Below are 12,249 nucleotides of genomic sequence, written 5' to 3'. Positions count from 1 at the left end.
TTACATTTATTTTGGTTTTTGTAGTACTTGAAAATCTCAGCCCTGCTCACAACTGAACAAGAATTTCCAAAAAGAAGAACTAGTTTTTTACCTTTATAAAAGATAAAATAATTATTCACAAAATTAAATACTTAAGAAAATCAACTTTTATTAATTTCTAAAATACTAATAAAAACACTTAATCATATAAGAATAAAACATATGAAACAAAATAAATGTTGATATAATTATTTATTTAAACTAATATAATGTAGCTTTGTAAGATGTAGGAAATAAATTAATAACTATAAAAAAGTCTGTAATACAATTTAACTAAATTCACTCAAAACATTTCACCGACTGGCTTAATAGTCATTTCATGGATTTGAACATGAGGTGGTGTAGAAATGGCATACAAAACACCTTGAGAAATATCTTCAGCTTTTAGTAAGGTTTCACCCAGTAATTCCTTAATATTATCAGGTACAATTTCAGTGTCAACAGCACCGGGACTAACGCTCTACAAAAGAAAACAAAACAAATTATTTAACAAAAGTCTTAGTTTCAAAAATATTCTAAACTTACCGTAACTTTAATCTTAGTGCCCAAACCCTTAAACTCTTGTCTATAAATCTCTGTTATAGCAGTGATGGCAAATTTACTAGGTGAATACATGTTACCATCGGGTGCTTGATTGCCTAGAGCAATGACATTATGACCGGCAATACTGTTAATTAAAACCACATGACCATCAAAATTACGCTCCTTCATGGATTTGAAAGCACGTTGGGTACAATACACAACTCCCATGACATTTGTTTGTAGCACCTGTTGAATGTCATCGACATTAGCGGTGCATAGTTGTCCGTTCTTAATGCAACCAGCATTATTGATTAAAATGTCAACACCACCAAAGTGTGAGATGATTTTATCGAAAGCCTCATTAACCGATTTCAAATTGGAAACATCACATTTAAGGGCAGTTAATTTCGATTGTAGTTTAACTGGCAATTGTGCCTTAATTTCTTCAACACGCTCTACACGTCTAGCCAGACCCACAACTTGTAAACCACTATTAATGAGATCTTTGACAATGGCAGCACCAATGCCCGAGCTAGCTCCAGTTACAACAGCCACTTTATTTTCCCAACGTTCCATTATATTTTACGTATTGTTTTGTTTTATTTTATTTTAATAAAATTTTTCTTAACTGAGGTACAGTCTTAACACCTTGACGTTTGTTTACACACTACTCAGTTTATTAAAAATACTACTCAGTTTGTTATAAACACTACTGAATTGGTTGAGAACACAATGACTAGTTTATTTGCCAGTCACTCTGACCGGCTAGATAAAAAAACATTTTACTTGAGCGATTAGTAAATTTGGTTAAATAGTACTAGTGGCGTTAGATAGAATCAAAATATATTGATTATTTTTGTTGTATATACATATTTGTAGCGTTTAGTCGTCATTGTTAGTTTCTATTATCTACCTGTATAGATAAGAAATAACTACGAATCATTATACCACAAAATATAATAGGGTCGTACTTTTTTTAAAAATATTAATCGACACGCACTTTTACATTTTAAAAGATGAGTATCTGTAAAGACAAAAAAATATATAAAACAGAAATTGACATCAAGTAAATTTTTTTGTTTTTATAAGTTTGTCATTCCGTTTGTAATTTCCACAATATAATTTTCCGACCCTATAAAGTAGACGGTGCCCGCGGGCGTACTGCTCGATACCAATGCTATATATTCTGGATTCTTATATATAGCGGAGTCGATTAAGCTATCTCGGTCTGTCTGTCTATTGATATCAATTTTCTGAAGACCCCAGATACTTTCGGGATCCAAATCTTCAATAATTCTGTCAGACATGCTTTCGAGAAGTTTCCTATTTAAAATCAGTCCACAGATGGCTGAGATATGAGGAAAAAACCAGGACAACCTCGATTTTTGACCTATATCTGCATTACTAAGTCATTAATATAGACAATATGGAAATCTAATGATACATATTTCATTACGACGTATATAAGACCATAGTAAGTTGGACCTAAAATGGGTCAAAATCGTAAAAAAAAAATTTTTAACCCGAATTTTTTTTTACCAAAAAAAAAATTAAAAAACAAACATTTTTTTTTAAGATTTAAAAAAAAATTAAAATTTAAAATAGCAATTCTAAAAAAAAAATTTACAAAAAATTAAAAAAACAACTTTGGAAAAAAAATAAATTTTGTTTACCTAAAAATATTATAAATTTGTATTTTGAAGTATAATTTGGTGAAGGGTATATAAGATTCGGCACAGCCGAATATAGCTCTCTTACTTGTTTTATTTGTATTTAATAGAAGTTGAATGATTTTATGCTCAAAAACTACTGTTTTTAATTTGATATTCATGATGAGAAATCACTCTCTTGATGTATAGATCATATAAAAATTACAAAGGTTCAAATGATCGACAGTTTTTTTAGTGGTCAGTTTACTTCGTCAATATTTGAATTTAATTTTATACAGCAAAAACTATTTTCTATATTTATCAGATATTCAGATAGTTTTTTTCCGTGTAGTAATGTGTATTTTATATTTTATAGGCACAGAAAGAAAATTGATTGGAAAGGATTTATTTTTTAACTCTTCTACATTTATAACAGCAAAAATATAATTGTAGTGGATTTAAGATTACTATAATAGATACCTTTGTTAATCAATCTAATTTAATTACTAAACATTTCCAATTTAAAGGGTTTTCCAATAGGGACTTCCTCAATTTGACAGTTGATAACTGCCATATTGATGAAGCTACATCTGTAGAATTGCCTGTCATTTATTCAGTTTGTATTTCCAAATCACCATGGATGGATATTCTTGAAATTTCTTTTATAAAAATGGGAGTTCTGTTCGGGCAAGATTTCAGGATGAACAACTAAATTGTCAAATTTGGGTCGATACCAATTCACAGAGCTTCCAATGAATCCCGAAAAAGTTACTGTTTGGTTTTGATTTAGGATTGGCGTCTTACAGTGGAGGGAATGAAAAAAAGTAACTTCTAAATCATTAATTCCATTTTAATAAACTGTCCCACTACTATAGAAGAGGTATAGCTGGGTTTAAGTTTTGAATTTGGACTTGAAACACTAAACGAGGGTGAAGCCTCAAGCCGCCCTCGTGTATATGAAAAATATAAAATGATGCCTAATTTGTGTTTTCGATACGATTTTAAAGATTGTAGAATTACACTTTTTTCTCATTTCCTCGGACAACCTCGATTTTTGACCTATCGATTTTTGACCTATTTTTTTATCAATATAATCTCTTGTACTAATTTCATTAATATAGACAATATCGAGACCTTAGCGCCAAATTATCGTAAGCGACATTTTCAATTTTTTTTTTTTATTGCAATAATTAAAATTTTATGGACCGACTGATGTTTTAGCGTTCTCAGAATATCAAAATTATTAATAACTTCAAAATTATAGGGGGTAAGATTTTATCGTAAGTCAATGTTTACATTTTACAGTAAACGAATTTTATCGTAAGCGAAACATAGTGGTATAGCAAAAAAAAAGAGGGAAATAAATCTGTAACTTCTAAATGGTAAGATTGGTTTGAATGAAATTTCACATGAGCAAAGAAGAAGTACTGTCGAGTTTAAGTTCTGAATTTGAAAAAAAAATTAAAAATTTTTGTTACCGTAGGGACCAGGTCCATTCAAAAATCACCTATTTTTTATGTAAAATTAAACTTTAGAGCAAAAATTCTCAAATCGCATATTCGATAACAAAATATAGAAACCGATTTTAGATGGCCCAATATGCTTTTAATTATTTTGTAAAGGGTTCCGATAACTCCTACCCTGGTATGGATATTATAGCCAAAAAACTACAAATTTCCATTTTTGGGATTTTTCAACACTTTTTTGGGAATTGCGGGATTACTGATAATAAATTTCAAAATTCGTTTTTATTTTTCCATTTTGAATAGAAAATTTTACATAACTGTGAAATTTCATTAAAAACTATACATAAATAACAATTTTATTTCAATTCGAAAAATTTGTATCTATGCAAAAATTCAATAAAAAACATTTTTTGTCATATTTTTCAATAAAGTATTCCATGAATTTTTAATTGTCAAAAGTTATAAATATTTTTGAAAAATAGACAAATAGCTTGAACGTATGTATAAATTTCAAAATAATCGAAAAAACCTTTTCCTGTAAAATTTGTGTTTTGTCGTTTACGATAATTTGACGCTAAGGGCTCGATATGGATATCCAGTAATATAAATTTCAAAGACCTTTGTAATGGTGTATATAAGGCCAAAGTAAGTCGGTCCTACACCGAATTTTCTTTTTCACCAAAAAAAAATGTTTTTGTTATAAAATAATGAATTTCATTTCCATATATACATATCTGGAATATAAGCTAAATCTTTGATCGTTCTTTATAAATTTGGTCAAGTAATATTTTTTTATATGTAGATTATATGTGGCTAGTTTCGATTATTCGAATAATTTTTATTCAAATGACAATCTTAGTTCTAGCTGAATAAGGTTAATTGATAAAGATGAATAAATGAAACAACCATGGTCTTGTCTTTGATTATGACTACCGATATTTAATAAATACCAATACATTAATATATCAGTAGCAAAAATAATATCCTAAATAATATCGATCGATTAGCAAAGTTATGAATATATGATTCTCTATTTTTTTTTAATATCATTAATCAATTGTAATAAACTTGGTGTTAAATTTTACATTTATTTAATTAATTTTAAAATTAATTTTTAAAATTTAGACTTAGTTATATATATATTTAAAACCTAATATTTTGCAGTATACTATAAAAATTAATATAACATTGTTGAATATGGTTTATTAACAACCTTTAGAACATTTCACCCACTGGCTTAATAGTCATTTCATGAATTTGCACATGTGGTGGTGTAGAAATGGCATACAAAACACCTTGAGAAATATCTTCGGATTTTAGTATAGTGTCACCAAGAAATTCTCTCATATTATCAGGTATAATTTCAGTGTCAACTGCGCCAGGACTTACGCTCTAGAAAGAGAAAAAAAAATACTTCAAATAAATCATAGTTTACAAAAAAATATTGAAACTTACCGTAATTTTAATTTTAGTACCCAAACCCCTAAACTCTTGCCTATAAATTTCCGTTATAGCGGTAATGGCAAATTTACTAGGTGAATATATATTACTTTCTGGCGTCTGATTTCCAACAGATATGACATTATGTCCGGCAATACTGTTAATTAAAACCACATGACCATCAAAATTGCGCTCTTTCATGGATTTGAAAGCACGTTGGGTACAATACACAACTCCCATGACATTTGTTTGTAAAACTTGCTGAATGTCCTCGACATTACCCGTACTTAGTTGACCACTTTTCATGCAACCAGCATTATTGACTAAAATGTCGACACCACCAAAGTGGGAGATGATCTTATCGAAGGCCTCATTAACCGATTTCAAATTGGAAACATCACATTTAAGAGCGGTTAATTTCGATTGTAGTTTAACTGGCAATTGCTTTTTAATTTCTTCAACACGCTCTACTCGTCTGGCCAGACCCACAACTTGTAAACCATTATTAATGAGATTCTTAACAATGGCCGAACCAATACCCGAACTGGCTCCTGTTACAACAGCCACTTTATTTTGCCAACGTTCCATAATAATTTCTTAATTTTTTTGATTTTTTCTATTTTAGATGTTAACACCTGGACGTTTTTATAAACACTATTCAGTTTGTTGCAAATTTTCTTGAAAATATATTGATTAGATTAATTGCCATATCACTGACCCTTTACTTTGTAGATAAAAAAAACTATTTTTTGTTTGTTTTTATGAATAGTAATTTTATTAGTTTAATACTTTAAATTTGTTTGAAATGTTATATATATTAATTATCTTTGTTCCATAGCAGTCAGCATTGTTGGGTTTTAATGTTTAATTATAAGAAATAACTTAGAATTTTAATTATATACAATAAGGTGGTAGCTTTAAAAAATCAGTTGAGGCTGAAATTTCAATATTAAATTATTTATATCCATAACATTTTGTAAAAACAGATAGTCTAAAAAAATGTAGTTTTGTAAGCGTAAAACGTGTTCTTTTCAAATAATGTTGCCCTAAAATCCCGAAAATATGCAACATGTTTCACCCTCAATTTGATCAAAGGATTAAAAAGGCAGCACTGTTAACACAGCTTTCTTGTTATTGTTTTTGAAAAATAAATGAATTTTTTTAAGTTCTTTGGTGTTAATGAAATAGTTTAAGTATTTTTTATTAAAAGTGTTATATGCTACATAAAAGAAAACTGCATAAATGGCATTAATTTTTGTTCTTTTGTGAGGGAATGAGTAACATTTAATAAATTGTACAAAATATTTTGAAAACAATTTGTGTCAGAAAAGAAAACGCCATAAGAATTTTTGGATTTTTCATATTTGTACTTCAAATTTACATAAATACATAAGTATAATGAATAAAAGCATTTTTTTCAAATACTTTTTTTCCTATTGGAATTGACTCTACTCTAATTTAGAGAATGAGGTTGACAAATCATGATTATCAAATATTTTTAAATATACATAAATTTTGCAAATTCATTTGTTTACACATTATATCTAATCAGTCGAAGAAAATGGAGAATTTTTGTTTATTTTTCTATTATTAAATTAGTATTGCTTGCACTACCCTAATCGATATTTTATAGAGCATTTTAGTTTATTGAAGAATTTCATAACGTTATGATATTTATAACGACCAATATCAATATGGCACACCAAAAAGAATTATCATACCATATATTTCTGATCAACTTAGAATATTTGGGCATATCAAAAAAATCATTTTCGAGCGCCCTAATTTAATTTTTTAACTTTTTATCAATTAAATTTTTTTAAATATTTAATTTCCAAGATGAACGCTAAACACGATTGCGATTGCATGATTTTTGCAGATCTCCTTAAGGACTATTTATATTTTAAATTTCAGTTCATTCGGATCATACTTGGATTTTTGGTGATATTTTTAAAAAATGTGAGAACCGAGATGGCTTGTAATTTTGCTAATTAAGCGTAAAGCGCTCTATTGACAACTTTTGTATCATTGGTGACCCCCACTGAAATTTTCCGGCAAAAATGTTCGTAGAATATTTTAATCCTTTAATGTCCTTTTTGAAAGGACTTTTTTTGATTTTCTCGAAATAAAGAAATGAGATAGACGGTTAAGATCTTCCATAAAATTCCACAATACAACTATAACAATAAGAATTCTCTCAGACATTAACTTACAAAAAATTAAAACTTTGACCGACCGTAAAAAAAAAATAAACAATAAGTTTATTCCACAAAAATTATCTACTCAACATGCCCTTTTAGAATTATAGGGTCGCTAGGTACCGTGAAATAGCTCCCAAATGAAATAACTCCCATCAAAAATGTAATAATTCCCAACATGAAAAATTAAATTACTCCCAATAATCGGCGGTTTCATAATTTTAAAAATATTATTCCCAAAAAAACGAAATAACTCCCAATGAAATAAATCCCAATAGAAATGAAATACTTCCCAATCCGAAGCAATTTATTTATGTAATCTAACTCCCAATGAAATAAAGAACTACAAAAGTAAAATTATTCTTTGCTTACCAAACATTTTTTGCATTGCGGGCCTATGGCGTAGCGCAAAGTTTTCCTCCTCTGGGGTGTATCAAAACCTGGCTTCGCTCAGAAAATTTCAATCAATATATTAACGGCTGAACAAAATCATAAAATATCTAAACTTTAGATATTTTATGATTTTAAACCTTTAGATTCTAAAGATTTGAGTACTTTCAAAATCTATATATATAAAAATGAAATGGTCCATGTATGTAATGGCATCACGTGAGAACGGCTGATTTTTTTTGGCTGATTTTTTTTTATTTGATTCGAAATTTTCAGGACATGGTTTGTAAAGAAAAAAAATTCAAAAAATTCCGGGTAAAACTCGGATTTTTTTTTTTTTTTGAGTACAGTCAACTGTAATTAAAAAGCTCCCTAAAGTATGCAGTACAAATTTAGATATTTTATTTGCAAATAAATAAGAACAGGCAGGTGAAGAACTAACATTAGTAAATGCTACCGGGCGAAGCCGGGCGGTCAACTAGTAATAAAATAATTGACATTTATTTTTAGTTATGCTAATAGTTTTTAATTTGTGACATTTAAAATTATTCGTTTGTAAATCGTTTGTATGTCAATGTCTTTTTTTTTAATTTAATTTTTTATTATTTTGTCTTAAGGTCTTATTTTATAAATCGAAACGACAAACGTTAAAATAAAATTCTATGTAAAATATATTCAGTTTCAACCCTTTTTCCAGTATTCTTCATACAAACTTGAATCAAACGCTTTATTTAAACACACAAATATGTTTGCATAGTTATCATTATTTAGTTGCTTGGAATATAAGTATGTTTCAGTGAACCATATTCAAATTGATAATTGCGATGAACATACAAATGTTTACAGTAACTAAAATATTGCTGAAATTTAATTAAAAGAACATTAAAAGAGTACGAGAGAGAGAAATATATTGTTACAAAAGAACAGAGTATAGTTGTCGTAAACATGTTTTTTTGTCTGCGTGTATCTATTATGATCCAAAATATGTATATTGTATGTAAAATTTAGAAATTACAAACGGAATGACAAACTTTTAGACCCTATTTTCTCATGCTGAAGGGTATAAAAAGTACCATGAAGTCCGAAGTACCATGTATGGTTAATTTCTTGTTTCTTGAATTGAAACACTGAATCGCTTGATATTTTGACTGTTTTCACTGTTGGCTTATTTTATTAAAAAAACTGTAAGCAGTTATCAAAATTTTGACTTATATATTTATTTAAAATCTAATGTTTTACAGTTTTTCTTTACAAAATTATTATATACACATTAATAGTTATTTAAATCCCATTAAAACATTTCACCCACTGGCTTAATAGTCAGTTCATGAACTTGCACATGCGGTGGTGTAGAAATGGCATACAAAATACCTTGAGAAATATCTTGAGGTTTTAGTAAAGTTTCACCCAGTATTTCCTTAATATTATCAGGTAAAAGTTCAGTATCAACTGCGCCAGGACTTACGCTCTATGTAGAAAAATAAAAAAATTGTACTTCAAATAAAACATAGTTTACAAAAATATTGAAACTTACCGTAATTTTAATTTTAGTACCCAAACCCCTAAACTCTTGCCTATAAATTTCCGTTATAGCGGTGATGGCAAATTTACTAGGTGCATATATATTATTGTCCTTCGTCTTATTTCCAACAGATATGACATTATGTCCCCCAATACTGTTAATTAAAACCACATGACCATCAAAATTGCGCTCCTTCATGGATTTGAAAGCACGTTGGGTACAATAGACAACACCCATGACATTTGTTTGTAAAACTAGCTGAACGTCATCGATATTACACGTACTTAGATAACCAGTTTTCATGCAACCAGCATTATTCACTAAAATGTCGACACCACCAAAATGGGATATGATCTTATCGAAGGCCTCATTAACCGATTTCAAATTGGAAACATCACATTTAACAGCGGTTAGTTTTGATTGTAGTTTAACTGGCAATTGCTTTTTAATTTCTTCGACACGCTCCACACGTCTGGCCAGACCCACAACTTGTAAACCATTAATAATGAGATCCTTAACAATGGCCGAACCAATGCCTGAACTGGCTCCTGTTACAACAGCCACTTTATTTTGCCAACGTTCCATAATATGTCCTTAATTTTTTTTTTTTTTTGATATTTTCTATTTTAGATGTTAACACCTGGACGTTTTTATAAACACTATTCAATTTGTTGCAAATTTTATTGAAAATATATTGAAATAAATTATCTTGTCATACAATGGCCGACCCTATACTTTGTAGATAAAAAAAAACTCGAATAATAATTTGTTTGTTTAATACTTTAATTTTGGTTGAAATTGAAATATCTTTGTTCATTGTTTGTTTTTAATATTGAAAAATAAGCTTGTATATCCCTTTAATTTATGTAAAAAAGTAGTTGACAAATCATGATTACACAGTGTGTAATTTTTTAAGTCATGGAAATATAACCATATACGGACACTACAACATGATAAAAGACAAAAAAAAAAAATGGTTTCTAAAATTTATTTGAATTTTTTTTTAAATTTATTAGCGAAAAATAAAATTATGACAAAAAAATTTTATGGTAAAAAAATGTTATGGTAAAAAAAATTTCGGATTGAAAACTATTTTTCCCGATTTTAACCCATTGTAGGTCCAAATTACTATAGCCTTAGTGGCAAGGGTATATACATATAAGTTTGTCATTCCGTTTGTAATTTCTACATTTTTCATTTGCGACCCCACAAGTATATATATTCTGGATCGTTATAGATATTGAAGTCGATATAGCCATGTCCGTCTGTCCGTCTATCCGTCTGTATGTTGAAATCAACTTTCCGTAGCCCCCATATAACTTACAAACATTGATACATCAATATATCGGCTCGGTTGCTATTTAAAATCGAGAAAATCGGTCCACAAATGAAGAGATATAAGAAAAAATTCGGGACAACCTCGATGTTTGGCCTATTTTTGATCTATATCGGGATTACTAAGTCATTAATATAGATACTATGGATATTACTAATGATAGATATTTTAAAGTCCATTGCATCGATGTATATGAGGCTATTGTAATTTGGACCTACAATGGGTCAAAATCGGGAAAAATATTTTTAACCTGAATTTTTTTTTTTTTTTGTAAATTAAAAAAACACGGGTCTTTTTTTGTTGGTTGGTTTGTAGTGGTGTCCTTAGAGTAACTTCGGGTATTGTGGACTATGCGTCTAATGTGGACCAGTGTATTTTTTCAGAAACTATTGAAGGTATGATAAAACTGATTTGTCGTACATTTTACAATTTGTTTGAAACGACAATTGCACATTTGCTTTCATGAGTAATTGATATGTTGGCTATTTATTCTTGTATTGAAATTAATGCGCGTGCTCAACATTTTTTTCGGCTCAAGTAGGAAACAAAATTTGGTACAGTTACTTTGTAGAATTTAATGTTTGGTTGTTTTATATAGTTAAAGTGGACACGTAGTTTTGCATATATTTGGTAAGAATTTAAGCACATTTAGATTATTAGGTAAAAATATTTTTTACCACTGTAACCCAAGTTCGTTTAATGTGGACCACTTAAATTACTTGATTATGTACTACTGGTCCATATTACCCGACAATAACTATGTACTTTGTAAGCAATCTATCTAAGCCAAGAACGCGACTTTTTAGTTTGTATTAATAAAAATATATTGAAATTAAATTTTTTAATCATTCATGATTAGCTGGTTCATGAATTTTATGTATTAAATACTAGTCCACATTACCCTCATATAGTGGTCCATATTACCCTCCAATTTTTTTAATGCTGGTTTTTGGGTTCCTTACAATATTTTCACATAATTTTTTTATCCTTTGACGGAAAAAATTTTCAACTGCAAAAACAATTAGGGAATATATTAGCTAATATATTGCTTCACAACTTTTTAAATATCCATATATATTGTGGCCAAAATTTAGAAGAAACAAAACGGTAGTCCACATTACCCGAAGTTACTCTATATGGTTATATTTTTTCGTGTTGCACTATGTTATTAAATGTTTTTAAATACATATGCATTTTGTAAATTCATTTATATTTACAAATCACTCAAAGAAAATTATGAATTTTGGCATTGCGTCTAGACTGTAAAAGAAACCTTGCACAAAATATTTAGTTTGATAGATATCAAGATGTATTAACCAGGTGGCAGCGTAACTACAACAATTACAACATACAAGAACAACAGTAATTTTTACCTTCTAAACTGTCCAAAAAAAATTAACAAAAACAAAATTTTTAAAATGAAATAAAAAATATTATATATTTAAAATATTTTAAATATAATCTTTTTACTCTTATAACAATTTTAAAAAATTTTGTAAACAAGTTTTTGACATTTCAGAAGGTAAACATGAGTAGAGCCAAGGCGAATTCATACAAGGTGGTGTCAGTTCTACAAAAACAACGACTGGTCTTAACAAATGTCAAAAAACCAAAATTAAACAAATAAGTATTTAAACTTAATATAGTGTAGATAATTCAATAGTGAGGGCTTTACTTATTTATGTAA

At 28.7% G+C, this 12,249-nt stretch overlaps 3 protein-coding genes across 3 annotated transcripts; all 3 read right to left on the bottom strand.

Annotated features, from left to right (window-relative positions):
- Positions 1-258: 258 nt before the first annotated feature.
- Positions 259-1,214, bottom strand: LOC135957693 (farnesol dehydrogenase-like). The gene is made up of 2 exons (XM_065508479.1): positions 565-1,214; positions 259-499 (listed from the first exon to the last, which is right to left on the bottom strand). The coding sequence occupies exons 1-2, from the start codon at positions 1,135-1,137 to the stop codon at positions 323-325; spliced, it is 750 nt and encodes a 249-aa protein (XP_065364551.1). The 5' UTR covers positions 1,138-1,214; the 3' UTR covers positions 259-322.
- Positions 1,215-4,815: 3,601 nt separating this feature from the next.
- Positions 4,816-5,758, bottom strand: LOC135957524 (farnesol dehydrogenase-like). The gene is made up of 2 exons (XM_065508292.1): positions 5,132-5,758; positions 4,816-5,068 (listed from the first exon to the last, which is right to left on the bottom strand). Exons 1-2 carry the CDS (start codon positions 5,702-5,704, stop codon positions 4,892-4,894), a joined length of 750 nt encoding a protein of 249 aa, XP_065364364.1. The 5' UTR covers positions 5,705-5,758; the 3' UTR covers positions 4,816-4,891.
- A 3,138-nt stretch (positions 5,759-8,896) lies between these two features.
- On the bottom strand, positions 8,897-9,869 carry LOC135957837 (farnesol dehydrogenase-like). The gene is made up of 2 exons (XM_065508643.1): positions 9,239-9,869; positions 8,897-9,172 (listed from the first exon to the last, which is right to left on the bottom strand). The coding sequence occupies exons 1-2, from the start codon at positions 9,809-9,811 to the stop codon at positions 8,996-8,998; spliced, it is 750 nt and encodes a 249-aa protein (XP_065364715.1). The 5' UTR covers positions 9,812-9,869; the 3' UTR covers positions 8,897-8,995.
- Between the last annotated feature and the right edge of the window lie 2,380 nt (positions 9,870-12,249).

The sequence above is a fragment of the Calliphora vicina genome, chromosome 4, assembly GCF_958450345.1.
Source record: "Calliphora vicina chromosome 4, idCalVici1.1, whole genome shotgun sequence".
NCBI classification, from domain to species: Eukaryota; Metazoa; Arthropoda; class Insecta; order Diptera; family Calliphoridae; genus Calliphora; species Calliphora vicina.
This window is presented reverse-complemented; position numbering and strand designations above follow the sequence as displayed.

Coding starts and splice junctions, on each gene's coding strand:
- LOC135957693 (XM_065508479.1), bottom strand. CDS start 1,137: ATGGAACGTTGGGAAAATAAAGTGGCTGTTGTAACTGGAGCTAGCTCG. Junction 500..564: donor GCACTAAGATTAAAGTTACG/GTAAGTTTAGAA, acceptor TTTCTTTTGTAG/AGCGTTAGTCCCGGTGCTGT.
- LOC135957524 (XM_065508292.1), bottom strand. CDS start 5,704: ATGGAACGTTGGCAAAATAAAGTGGCTGTTGTAACAGGAGCCAGTTCG. Junction 5,069..5,131: donor GTACTAAAATTAAAATTACG/GTAAGTTTCAAT, acceptor TTCTCTTTCTAG/AGCGTAAGTCCTGGCGCAGT.
- LOC135957837 (XM_065508643.1), bottom strand. CDS start 9,811: ATGGAACGTTGGCAAAATAAAGTGGCTGTTGTAACAGGAGCCAGTTCA. Junction 9,173..9,238: donor GTACTAAAATTAAAATTACG/GTAAGTTTCAAT, acceptor TTTTCTACATAG/AGCGTAAGTCCTGGCGCAGT.